A 12519-nucleotide genomic window follows, 5' to 3' on the forward strand; every position below is an offset into this window, starting at 1 on the left:
AGTTTATTTTTGTTTAAAATTAATTTCACCTGCTACGTTATCAGTTACTCACAAGAGTCTTCATCTTTTGTACCTCTCATTTTATTGCCTAAAGTAAATTGGAAATTTACTGTTTCTTTTCAAATTCTGATTTTCAGACCCTCTGTGGATGCACAGAACAGTGCAGACCTGAAAAGACTTTAAAGGCTTCAAACCACAACTGCCCTGCACTGCCAAAACAGAGCATTCAATTTGCAAATTTCTGAATTATCATGGTCTACCTTAACCAATAGGAATTTACCAAGAGCTTTTACTGGCTTGCCTTCTTTTTCCCCATTGCTTGGTTGCTTCTGTTTTGTTCTGCAGGGGGGGAACTCATGCAGAAGAGCACAGGAAGCGAACCTCCTTCGAACCTCCTTTGCTGTCTTTCAGATGGAGGCAAAAGATGACTTCTCTTCAAAAAAGCTATTGTGAGCCTTCTAAGAGCCGTTTTCACTTACCACATCATTCATTCAGTTCTTGACTCCAATTGCTACCAGGCAAACTGGAAGCACCAGACTGAGTAGTCTAACTCCTCTAACCTCCTGGTGTTCATGCCCTCTTCCACACCTCCCAATCCTTTGGTATCATGCCAGCTATTTGTCAGAGCTGTGCTACTCACAGCTATTCCAGAACTCTACTGGGCACTGGTCTGTATCACCACGTGCTTCATCTGTTGTTCCTCTGCTCTCCTGACCACAGGAGGTCCTCTAAATCTAAAGTCTTCCTTGGGTCCCTGCTTAGGAACTTACTCACGTTCCTCTACAACGAACAGGGACTTAAGACCTACAAAGCAGCTTTTTGAGTGCAGCCCTGCAAATACCCCTTCCAAGCACCCCTTTAAATCCCAGCCATTTGCCAGTTTCAGTAGGAAGCTTTTCTGCTTCTAATGTGTTGGTATAAGGATTTACTCGCTGTACACTCTGGGTATACTGCTTTACAAATGTTCCGGCTAGCCTTGGTCTGTTTTTACATATCTCATGACTTCCCAAGTTACAATTTCAGTTAATTAGAGGAAGATTTCACAGGAATAGAAAAAGTCATGTTCTCAACATGCAGATGTCTACCATGCATAAATTTCAAATTTCAATTATTTCTCTAAGATATTAAGCGCTGCGTGCCACGGTCAATACACTTGACTAAGTATGTGAAAAAACTGAATGATGCACAAAGCATTTTCCCTCTTAACATGGGTAACAGCAATTTTCAAAATATTTCTTGCTTTCCTGCTGTTCATTGTTCTAACGTGACCCAAGTTTTCTAAACAACTCTTTAACATATACAGAACATATACATATGTTTGCGTGTTGAGGAACCCAAAAGGTTTGTCACAACTTAAAAGCATTATCTGCAAAATATAATATCACTGTTTAAGTTTTATTAAGGTTTAAACTTCAGGTGTGCTTGCCTGAGGCCAAGAAAATGAACTCCCCAATTAATTCTTTGAATATTGCCCCTTCTCTCCATACTTTAAGTTGCATGGAAGTTTTGGACTGAGCAGAAATGCTACAAACATTCAGAAGCAGAGTTTCATTTCTTCAACGTTACAATTTCTTTTATGAAATCAGAGCTGGCAAAGTCATTACTCTGCTCAGAGAATCAGCCATACCACTGGCTTGATGTCTCAGTACGAAAGCAACTGAACACTCAGCAAAGTCAAAACACACAAACTGAGAGGTCTGTCTTATTCTAAGCAACAATGTATTTGATTTAATATTACTTAAGTATTCTGCAGGGACTTCTTTAAACTGAGACTGAGTAACAGAACATTTGCACCAGCTTTCTGTTTGTTTACTTTTTTGAAGCTGTATTAGCCAACTCATGTCATTCTGATGGTTATGATCGTGTTTTGTATATTGTAAATACACTAGAGTCCTTATGTTGCCTCACGGCATTGCCTCTATCAAGAACTGGGCAACACCTTTCTTAGCAAGTCAGAGCATGATAGCATGTCAGAAATAGAACCCCACCTTCTCAAAAACCAAAAAATTCAACTGTCAAACATAGTAACTGCCAAAAAGTCTTTGCATAGTACACAACCATCCTCTCTTTTTTCATCAAAACTTACAGTGCGGTTCCTGATGTACAGAAACACCTTCTGTGTCTGCTGTGGCCCACTGATTATATCAGGGAAGCAGGCAGCTTCTTGAGATGTCATGCGGTCATGAGGAAGTCTGCTCTGGAAAGCTGCACCCTCCACACCTACAACAGAAACACAAGTTGTCTACAGGCACTGCAAAATGAACTGCTAAATAGGCCTTTTTAAGCGATCCTTCCTAGCCCACACATCCAGCCCCAAGGTGATGTGGTGGCCAATTTCATGTCATGCTTTCATTTAGTCCTTTTACTTATTTCTACAAGACACGCAGGTTCCCAAGTCAATAGTTATTTGAATTAGAGGTACCACCTATGGTCGAAGGAAAAAGCTCTACTTTCAGGTCAGGGGGAAGACCAGTCTGAAAAATAAGGGTGTCAGGGGCACAGACCAGTATCATATATAATATACATAATATCAATAAAATATAACTGCTTTAGATGCTGTTCTTAATTTCTGTGGTTTCTAGTTTCTACCAGAATATGAACAACATTTTGGAACCCGTTCAATGCCAAGAGATCTACAGGATACAAGCACAATGCCTACTGTCCCCCTCACCTGCTCTTCAAAGTTCCATTTGCACTGAACTCCTCCAGACAGAAGAATATCTATCATTGTGCGCATCTTATATATTCACAACAGGCAGTGCAATGAAATACAGTTCCACTGAAGCTTTTCCTGTGTCCCCTCCTCAAGTACTGCTACAGATTTCTGACTTCCCTTTTTAAAAGCTCCACATATGAAAGGCTGACGTTGATCCTACACAGGAGACATTTCGGCTATGGAAAAGATTTCATTCATAGACATCTGCATTCCTATCAATTCCAATACTAGCCATTAAGTAATAAAGTAGTTACGTATCCTACATTCCCCAATCTCATTAGAATGCCAGACTTTATATAAAGGAACAAACTAAGACACAGCTGCATAAAGTGCAACATCACAAGTAGATTGCAGAAAGTGAATCTTGCAGGGACAGCGAGCAAACTGAAATACTGAGATGCAAAATACAGCAAGAACAATATAAATCTTGTGTGTTCTAGGAAGTGACTTAAGATCAAAAGTCAATATATCCCAAGGGGAAAAAAACCCCAAGTAATGCAGTGAGATTGAGATCATTTGCTGAAAACGGAATTGTTAAAAAGATTATAATAAACATCAAAGACAATATAAGCTTGCAATGTTCTAAGCTAACCAAGACAACGGTTTGAAGTCCATGTGCAGAGGTATACACGCCACTGTCTTGGGAAGAAGTACTCTCTTCTTTCAGTTCTGCTGCAACCACTCACCTCATTAACTTCCAAGCATTTTTACATCCCAAAGGCAAAGAAAACAAATTTAAGCAAGGAAACAGTTATGAAGCTAGCAAAATTCACAGGCAAAGATGAGAAGATCTAACTGTGTGATGACTGAAGGTAAAGACAACTGTCTGTAACCATTTACAGGAATTTTACCACATGAGAAAATCAGTAACAGGCTACAGAACACTGCAAGGAAGTCAAATGGAATCAACAGGAGGAGCTAACACATCAACAACGCTGCCTGACACCAGAGTTCAGCTATGAAACAGAAACAACACACAACAACAGCTCTGCTAGAACTTCAGCTTCTCCAGTAACAAACCTCCCCCAGCCCTTCTGCTGTGCTTCAGCCCAACGCTGGACCAGCTGTGCAAACACCTCCTGGTGACTGCACGTGCTAAACTATGAACCCCATGAAACTGCGTATGTGAATCAAACTAAAGTTACCAGTTCTCTGCTACTTTATTAACAGTTACAAATCTGAACTAAGGTTCTGGATTGCTAGCAAAATGTCCAGCAGCACAATTTTCAGAGAATGACTAGTTCAACAAAGACATGAAATACCGAACCTGACTCCCTCTTACAGGCTCATTGTAAAACGAGCGCACCTTCTTCAGATACATGCTACGGAGTGCAGTCAGGCAGCATCAGCTCCCAGCAAACCCACAGACGTGGGCATTTAATTTTGTTTATTGAAAAGCTTTGTGATCTATTTCTTCAAATTGAGAAGTCAGACACTGGCGTTCCCAGCACCCTTGAGAAGAACTCCATAGTGGGGTTTTGTTTTTTTTAAGGTCATGTCTTTTGTGGCAGTACTTGAACTTTAAAACTAAAATGTCAGAATAGCTTCATATAAGCACTGGTTTTTATGAGAAAAACACCACAATGGGGTTTGACACCAGAATTTAGAAAAACCTTAGCTCTTATTAGTAAAGGTATTGTTTTATTTGGCCTAACCACAGGAAGACCTTGTCCTTGAATTTACTTTTGCACCTATACAGCTCAAAGTTCATTCCACTTCAAATTGATTAAATCCCCCCATCCTTACTGTCTGTGTTTCATGAAAGCAACACATCACAGGGAGCACCAGTTCAGAACTCTATACTCTTTCCTTGGGGCAGGCAACTCTCAGTCCAGCAATGGCTCTGCTGGACTGGACCCTGATCTCCTCTTCACAAACACTTGCACACACATTTGCCACTTCCTGACTTCCAGGACCAGCGATTAATATGATCAAGTTTTTATCTTCTTTCCCACAGAAGAAATCTTGAGGGATACTGCTCATTTAAAGACTTATCAAAACACCTGCATATGATTAACACTCTGAAGAGAAGTTATTTGGCTGCTGAATCAGAAAATTGCTAAAGTACACCCTCAGTGTAAATATAAAATGCAAACTCTGTAGGTTTTCAAACATTCAGTGCCTAACTAAAAATGAAACGGGCAATGCATCCTGAAGCCCACAATCAGGAAGGTGATAAGATAGAAAACATAACAAGGCTCCTTTACTTAGACCAGCTAGGATGCACTCTCAGATGAATTTCTTGAAGTTATATTTACTTCCAAAGAGCAGCTCGGAGGTACAGAATCGGTTCTGGAACCTTCAATTCTTTTGCTTAAAACCCTAATCCTCAATCCTCAGTGCTAGTGCAAGTGGCACTGTTGGAAGATTTTCAGTAGCACTCTAATTATTCAGAGTAATGACACCCGTTCTGTGAATGAAGCTAACCGCAGTATCTGGACCTTACTGGCAAATGCAATGCCCAATCCAGCCCACTGAGCAGCAGACTCCTACTCATTCCCACCAGAAAAATCTCCTGGGCTACCCACTGGCACACCTCAAACACAAACCCTTTCAAAGTAAAAAAAACAAAAAAAAAACCCAAAGGAGCAAACAGGTACTCCATGCTATGTTTCCTCAGCAAATGCGAAAAAAAGGTCTGCAATGCAGGAACCCAGCACCTTCTGGATCTTTCTGGGTAGCAGAAACCGGCTAGCTAAAAGGTGTCTTTTCACGCACGTGGACTCCTCTAAACATGGAGAGGAGCGGAGGGAGGAGAGATCGGCCTGAGGCATTTCAGCGCAGGTTAGCATCCTTTTCCACAGTTGGTACAGATCTCAACTGAAATTTGGAAATGCCCCCCGCTTTTCTAACTGGAGGGTAACCAGCTCCTGTCCCTCTGGCTAAGTTCTAGACAACCACACCCATACGCACTCGCAAGCATCAATCCCTAACCTGGCGGCTCCTGCTACCAGTGGCAAGCATCAAACGCCACCCTCACCTGATGCTTGGCCGTCTCCATACCCTCCAGAACTGTCGTCTTGAAGTCCTCCTGCTTGCCCTGTGGAAGGAAAGAGGAGAACTCAGGGACCTTACTCCATAAGTTAAACCATACTGGACATAAAGGCCCGGCAGTTGGCGTTTTAGGTATTAAATTTCACCAACTAACTAAACCCATTTTCTGAGAATCCCATCTTTTGGAACCTGGGTTCAAGGCACCAAACTCTGTGGTCTTCTAAAGTGTTTACATCGGACTTTATGGGAAATAAAGAAGTACAAAACATGTAGCATTCCTGGTGGCTAAATACTTAAGATCAACTTCATTAATGGCTCAGATATGAATAATCAGATTACATTTCTTACTGCCAAGATCTGGTGAATGGACACCAACAGATTCTATGGATCTCCAATCATAAGAATTTGATCATCTTGCCCTTGGTACTCCTGAATCTTCCCATGTGCAAGGGGGTATTTTGAATCATTCTGAAAAGCCTCTTACTTTCAAGACAGCCTGTTCTTTTTTTCTTTGCCATAAACCCTTCCTTGAAGTCTGATGACAGAACTTTTTTCAAAAGGCTCACACCTCTTTATTTTGGCACATCGTTGAAGTCAAGTGCATGGCAATACCACTGATTCATTGATCAGTAATACGATCAATACCCAGCACTGAAACACATCAGACTTTCAACATATCTGGGGCTGGAAACATAAAGAAGGGCAAAGCACTCATCTGAAAGATCCGAAGTCTCAAAATTACTTCAGCCTGCATGCAAGTCCTAAATAGCAGCCTTGACAGGACTGTAACACAACCAGGAACAGAGCATTTCTAGAGCAGAGATGAGTGCACCAGTGATGCCCGCAGGAACAAAGCTGAAACAGGTCACCTCAGATGCTGCTCATCTTCACAGGAGACACTAGCTCTGCATTTAGCTCCTAAGCGATAATTCTTCCACAGTTAGGCGTCTGCCTGATGTCCTGTCACCTCCAGAGACCAGAAAGCCACGGGCCACTACAGAGACAGCCACGTACTGTTTGGCTGCTCCTGTGTCTTGCTCCTTCAAACTGAGAATTCAATAGTCCACACATTGGGTGCTTCCCAAAGTCCAAACAAACTCTCATGGAAACAAACTGCTGAGGTCATGGTAGCAAAGGGAACAGTCACTACCTAGAGTACAACTGCTTGAGGCATCATGTCCAAATGGGTACAAGTAAGGCCTGGTCTGGAGCTGAACGCAATTGTCAAGGTTAGAGTTTGGGACTGGGGGGACAAATTTTCCAGATGCAACCTGAGGCTCTTAGAGGATACACCGATTACAAGAATTTCATCTGAACTACAAACTGAACACCTAGAACAAGACACAGAGTGAACCAAACATTTTCATACTTTGATAACCTTGACTAACATCTGGATTGCGGTAAAATTACAGACCTACAGGTAAAATAACATAGGAAATGAAACAAGGAAGACATTTCCACTCAGCTACATCAGAGAAGCAATAGTCAGTACTTGCATGTAACAACCAGTCTACCAGCAAGGAACTTCAGAAACTCACAAGAGACCACAACAAATAACTGTATTTTGAGAGGCCTCTGAAGTCCTAAAGTTGGGATTCTATGAACTAATGGATCTGCAGTAGCAAGAGAAAATGTTTCACTTCACCAACACTGTTAAGTGCTTTATTTTGCTGGGAAAATGACAAGGCCTGTTTCCATTCTGGGAACGACTAACACAACTGGAACACTAACATTTAGACTCCAACACAGGCCATTAATTTGCAGGAAAAGTTACACTTCTGCCTTCTGTAAGTTAAGAAAATGAGAAGATGCCGTGGTGTTCACCTGCATCAGCACTGACAACGAGTAGAGGGGACAAAACCGTTCTCTGTTTACTTACAAAAAGAAATCAGCATTTTCCTCTCCTGCTAACAACAGCCAAACCATTTTCAATGTTAGGTCAAAAAAAAAGCATCACTGTTATCGCCAGCTCAGACCCAATTCTTATTCTCTGTGCCCCGTTCGAGCACAGAGGAGTGGTACGAAGGCCTGCTAGTGCAGGTTGCCTGTACACTTTACAGCTGCGAAGGAGCAGAGTGGCAAGCAAACTGCTGATTCGTGTTGACATCAAATGACTGCAGCTGAACACAGCATGTGCAGAAACAGAATCTGCAGAAAGGCTCATGGCTACAGGATAATGGACCTGCAATCAGGAACAGCAATCAGGAAGCTGAACAGCAATCAGGAAGAATGTCTATAAAGGAGTCCACGTCACACAGTCACCCACTGTCTTAAAATTGGCACACCATTACCCCGAGCACCAAATTTAATGAGGAAAATAGACAAGTCCGATGAAAAACAGAGGTAGAGCACCACTAAGTTCGACTATTCACTTGGTGGGAATGTGGACTGCATTCAGTCCCAGACTTCCTTAGAAAACAGCAGCTAGAAATGGAAGATCACCATAAAGTAAGAATACTGACAAAAGTAAAAAGACAGGAGCTGGGAAAGAAAATCTTCAGGAAGCTAGAAAAATGAAAACTTCATTTACGAGGGCAAACAAAAAAAGACCCTTAGAGGACAAAAACAAAAGCAGCAAGCTTCTTAATTCTAAAAGTGATATTGGCACACAGCAACACAAGTCTCAGTCAGTACTGGAAGCAACTTTGGAAGCTCTATGCTGTTCAGATAATAATTCTCAAATGAAAAAAGAAGAGACATATTTTAAGGAATTACCTTAATCATGAGTTACTGCTATGTCTTTTTAAACTGCTTTGCACTAATATGCAGCAGATCCTGCAAACTCAGACTTGTAACAAACTGCATAGCCAAAACCTCTGGAATTCCCCACAGCTGAACACATCATGGAAACCATCCCAAATGAGACCAGCATGTTGCCATAGTCTCAGGTGTGACACTTAACCCCCTCCTGCTGTTAAATGTCTGTGAGGACAGACTCATGACACACCAGCTATGGTCTCTATTATACTGTCAGCTTAGCACAGTTAGGCTTTTCAACAAAAGCTCCTAACCTGTAACACGACAGCGTTACATCTTCATGGCACCTCTGTGCTTGCAGATTTTAAACACAGAGGAACTTCTTAAGGCTTGCAATGAGAATGAATTAACAATAATACACGAGCTAGCTTCACGCAGTTTGCAAATTTCCCGTATGCAATCCTGCTCTGGTATTTCTGTCCTATTTAATATTTCTTATTGACCACTTCTGCTTCAAAAAAGTGATGGAGTGAGAAAACCTCCACTGCTTCTACACATGGTGGGCTCTGTGCCTCCTCCTGCTGAGGGCTGCTTGGATTAGAAGTTTCAATGCACTTTAACAGCCAATGTAAGATGACATGATGCTCCTGATGCCTGCATTAATGAAAACAAAGAGAGAGATCCACCAGTGTCTATGGTTTCAGAAGCCTCTGAACGCACAACAAGATGAGCTATTGAATGACAACTGAAAAACCGTTGTCTTCCTACACGCCCACTTAATGCGCAACACAGTATTTCTAGGAATGAAGAAAGAGATGATGACCAGAAACCTACTTATTTCTAGGCAGCTAGACAGAACCTATTTTGAAATCAGTTGTATTTAGACAACTAAATATAGTGCTCACAGACCGCTGCATGTATAGAGTAGCATGAGACTGTCACTGCCAATCTTCTGCCTTCCTTCCTTCCTGCGATAAAGCACTGTATGTCTCAAATTGATTTCAGTAATCATTACTGGCGGCACAAAATGGCACCTGTGAAATATCAAAAGTATATTAATATTCGGTCTCAAGGATTTAACCCAAAGGGTAAGTTAAATTTAAGAGTAAACCTAGGACTCTTGTTTAACTGCACCTATTTAAACTCCATTTCCAATAGAACAGCTACAACTAGGGCAGAAGATTCTTACCATTGTAAATATTTCAGTCAAGCATATGAGGGACAGTATTCCTTTATCAACCCAAGAGCCAACAGTCCCAAGTGGGGAGAGATTACAGTGGCAAATCTTAAAACACCACTGTGGCTTTTAATGTATGTTCTGAAACGGAAGGTCAGTATTGCCACGCTGACATCAGTCCTATGGTCTGCATTCTCAAACCTGCCAGCCAAAAAGAAGCCAAGTAAGACCAGAAGAACTGCAGCCCAACAGCTTTTCACACTGGTGATGAATCAGTTCAATTACTGGATCTCAACTGCTGCCTACACCCAGGGAGCACACAGATCATATAGAATCTCTCCAACAGCTAAACTTGGCAAAGGCCTGGTTTTGCTGACAGGAGAGGGATACACCGACACCAGACCTAATGAATGGTGGTGGCTGTAAACACAAGAGCAATAAAGGATGGACAGAGTACTGCTAAGGCTGGGAATTCAAAAGCTGCTTCCTGAACAATGCTGACCAAAAAACTGTCCAGTGTAAAGGGAAGCTTTATGATTCTGTCAAAAGTAACGAGGAAAGCACTGACATTTCAACAAAGAGTATACAACTAGGACTTTAGATTAGAGTCATAGTTTAAAAACACAGGGATCACTTCAGACAAAATCTGTCTTCCTGCACAGCAACTGCCCATAGATCTAACCACTCTCCTCTCAGAGGAACCAGAATGTACAGGAGCAAGAGTGGCAGCTAAGTGCCAAAGAGAAAATTCTGGTCAAGAAGCTTCCAAAGGCAAGCCAATAAGGACCATGAGAATCTAGTATAAGAGGTTTGGCTTAGTTTGGAATTAGATCATACATATTCCTATCTTTATCAGGCTGTGCTTCTGCGTTTCTCTCCACATATGGGGCCAGCAAAGAAAACACTGCAGAACAATCACTGAAAACCAGATCAAAACCAGACACAGGATCCACGATGCTGCAGCTGACCCCACTTAATTTCTGGCAATAAAACAGGAAAGTAGCGTCAGAGAAGGCCTCTCTCTACTCACCAGATGGCTCCTCCGGCTCGCTTTCATTCTCTTCTTCTGCAGGAGCTGGTGGAGGTGGTGGTGGTAGTTTTTTCTCTTTCTCAGCTTTAGCATTTCTCTCTTCTTCAGAGTAATACTCGTCTTCTGACAGGTTTGCAAGACTCTCATCCATCTCTCTATACTCCACCTATAAAAAACAGAACAGAGGATAAATGTGCTGAAGATGGCTGTCTCACTACTAAAATGAATACTGACAGCAACAAAATTGATTCCAACTCAAACAAACAGCCCAAGTTACCTCACCCAGTCTTATAACAGCTACTGCGTTATAAAACCCCCAACAGCTTTACAAGTTCCACATGTTTTAAACTCCACTTAAAAAAAACCCAAAGCCTTCAGCACTCAAATGCCCAGCAGTAGGAAACTTCTACCCATACCAAACCCAGTTTATGTGTATTTGTAATATCACCGTTTAGTCTCTCCAGATTTCTTCCCCTCCTGCCCCTCCCAGTCAAACTAAGGGCATTAACAAGAAAAAATGTACTTCTCACAAGTTGTTTAGCCTGGAGAAGAGGAGGCTGAGGGGAGACCTCATTGCTCTCTACAACTACCTGAAAGGAGGTTGTAGAGAGGAGGGAGCTGGGCTCTTCTCCCAAGTGACAGGGGACAGGATGAGAGGAAATGGCCTCAAGCTCCACCAGGGGAGGTTCAGGCTGGACATTAGGAAAAAATTCTTCACAGAAAGGGTCATTGGGCGCTGGCAGAGGCTGCCCAGGGAGGTGGTTGGGTCACCTTCCCTGGAGGGGTTTAAGGCACGGGTGGATGAGGTGCTAAGGGACATGGTTTAGTGTTTGATAGGAATGGTTGGACTCAATGATCCGGTGGGTCTCTTCCAACATGGTTATTCTATGATTATATGATTCTAATATACGGCCATAGGAACAATAGAAAGAAAGCAGCTAGTGCACCTCCAACCTCCTACAGGTCAGCTTGTACCAGATGGCAAAAGCAACTCTATATTTCTCAGCAAAAGTTCAGTCATTAACAAAGGGCAAGAACAGGCCCTATTTAAAGTGGCATTGGGAAAGCCACGTACAGGAAAGCCCAATTCAGTAAAGTGATAGCACCCTCCATCGTATGCAATCAATCCAATAGTGACACTCCACCCTGTCCAGCGCAATCAGTTTTTCATCCTACTGAGCAACTACAGCATCACCCGGACCTTTTGTGAACTCCCACTTGGAAGCAAGTTACAGGGACCCCACGGCACCAGAAGCATCCAAAACCAACATAAACCAGCTCTGTTTTGATCCTCCAAGAGAGCAATCAAGTCCAGCAAAAATACTACACTTCTCCTTAGGTTTATTTTTAACCTGTATAACCTCCCCAGCCGAGTTCACAATATAAACTTGCAGTTAGGCACCTTGTGCTCACCTGAGCTGACCACAACCCCATCCAGCCTGGCCCTGAACCCCTCCAGGGACGGGGCAGCCACCCCTGCTCTGGGCACCCTGGGCCAGGGCCTCCCCACCCTCACGGCAGAACATTCCTCCCCAAGCTCTCATCCCAGTCCCCCCTCCTGCAGCTCGAACCCGCCCCGATGGCGGCGGCTCGGCCCGCACCCACCTTGGCGCGCTTGCGGCGGCTCGTGCGGCGCCCCTCGGGGGTCTCGGCGATGCCCGTGGTCTCGGCGCCGGGCGCGGGCCCCGCCCCGGCCGCGGCCGTCTCGGTCAGGGCGCCGGGCGGCGAGGCCCGCGGCGGCTCTTTCTTGCGGGGCGTGCGCTCCGCGGCGCCGCCGCCGCCCTCGCCGGACGCGCCCAGGGCCCCCGCGCCGGCAGCCGGAGGCACCGGGGCCTCGGGGCCACCTTCGCCGCCCGCCGCCGCCTCCGCGGCCTTCTTGCCCCCCGACAGCATCGCCGCCGCCCG

General features: G+C 43.7%; 1 protein-coding gene across 2 annotated transcripts in view; it reads right to left on the reverse strand.

Moving 5' to 3' along the window:
• Positions 1-12519, reverse strand: part of KDM1A (lysine demethylase 1A) — a 40665-nt gene extending 28146 nt beyond the window's left edge. Inside the window, exons 1-4 of one of the 2 annotated variants that reach the window (XM_069875102.1) lie at positions 12220-12519; positions 10615-10780; positions 5697-5756; positions 2087-2220 (exon numbers count right to left, since the gene is read on the reverse strand). In XM_069875102.1, the coding sequence (XP_069731203.1) occupies positions 2087-2220; positions 5697-5756; positions 10615-10780; positions 12220-12507 (648 nt within the window). In that variant the 5' untranslated portion in view covers positions 12508-12519. The remainder of the gene's footprint in view (positions 1-2086; positions 2221-5696; positions 5757-10614; positions 10781-12219) is intronic. The other variant, XM_069875101.1, reaches the window with a different exon arrangement.

This window comes from Phaenicophaeus curvirostris, chromosome 23 (genome assembly GCF_032191515.1).
Source record: "Phaenicophaeus curvirostris isolate KB17595 chromosome 23, BPBGC_Pcur_1.0, whole genome shotgun sequence".
Taxonomy (NCBI): Eukaryota; Metazoa; Chordata; class Aves; order Cuculiformes; family Cuculidae; genus Phaenicophaeus; species Phaenicophaeus curvirostris.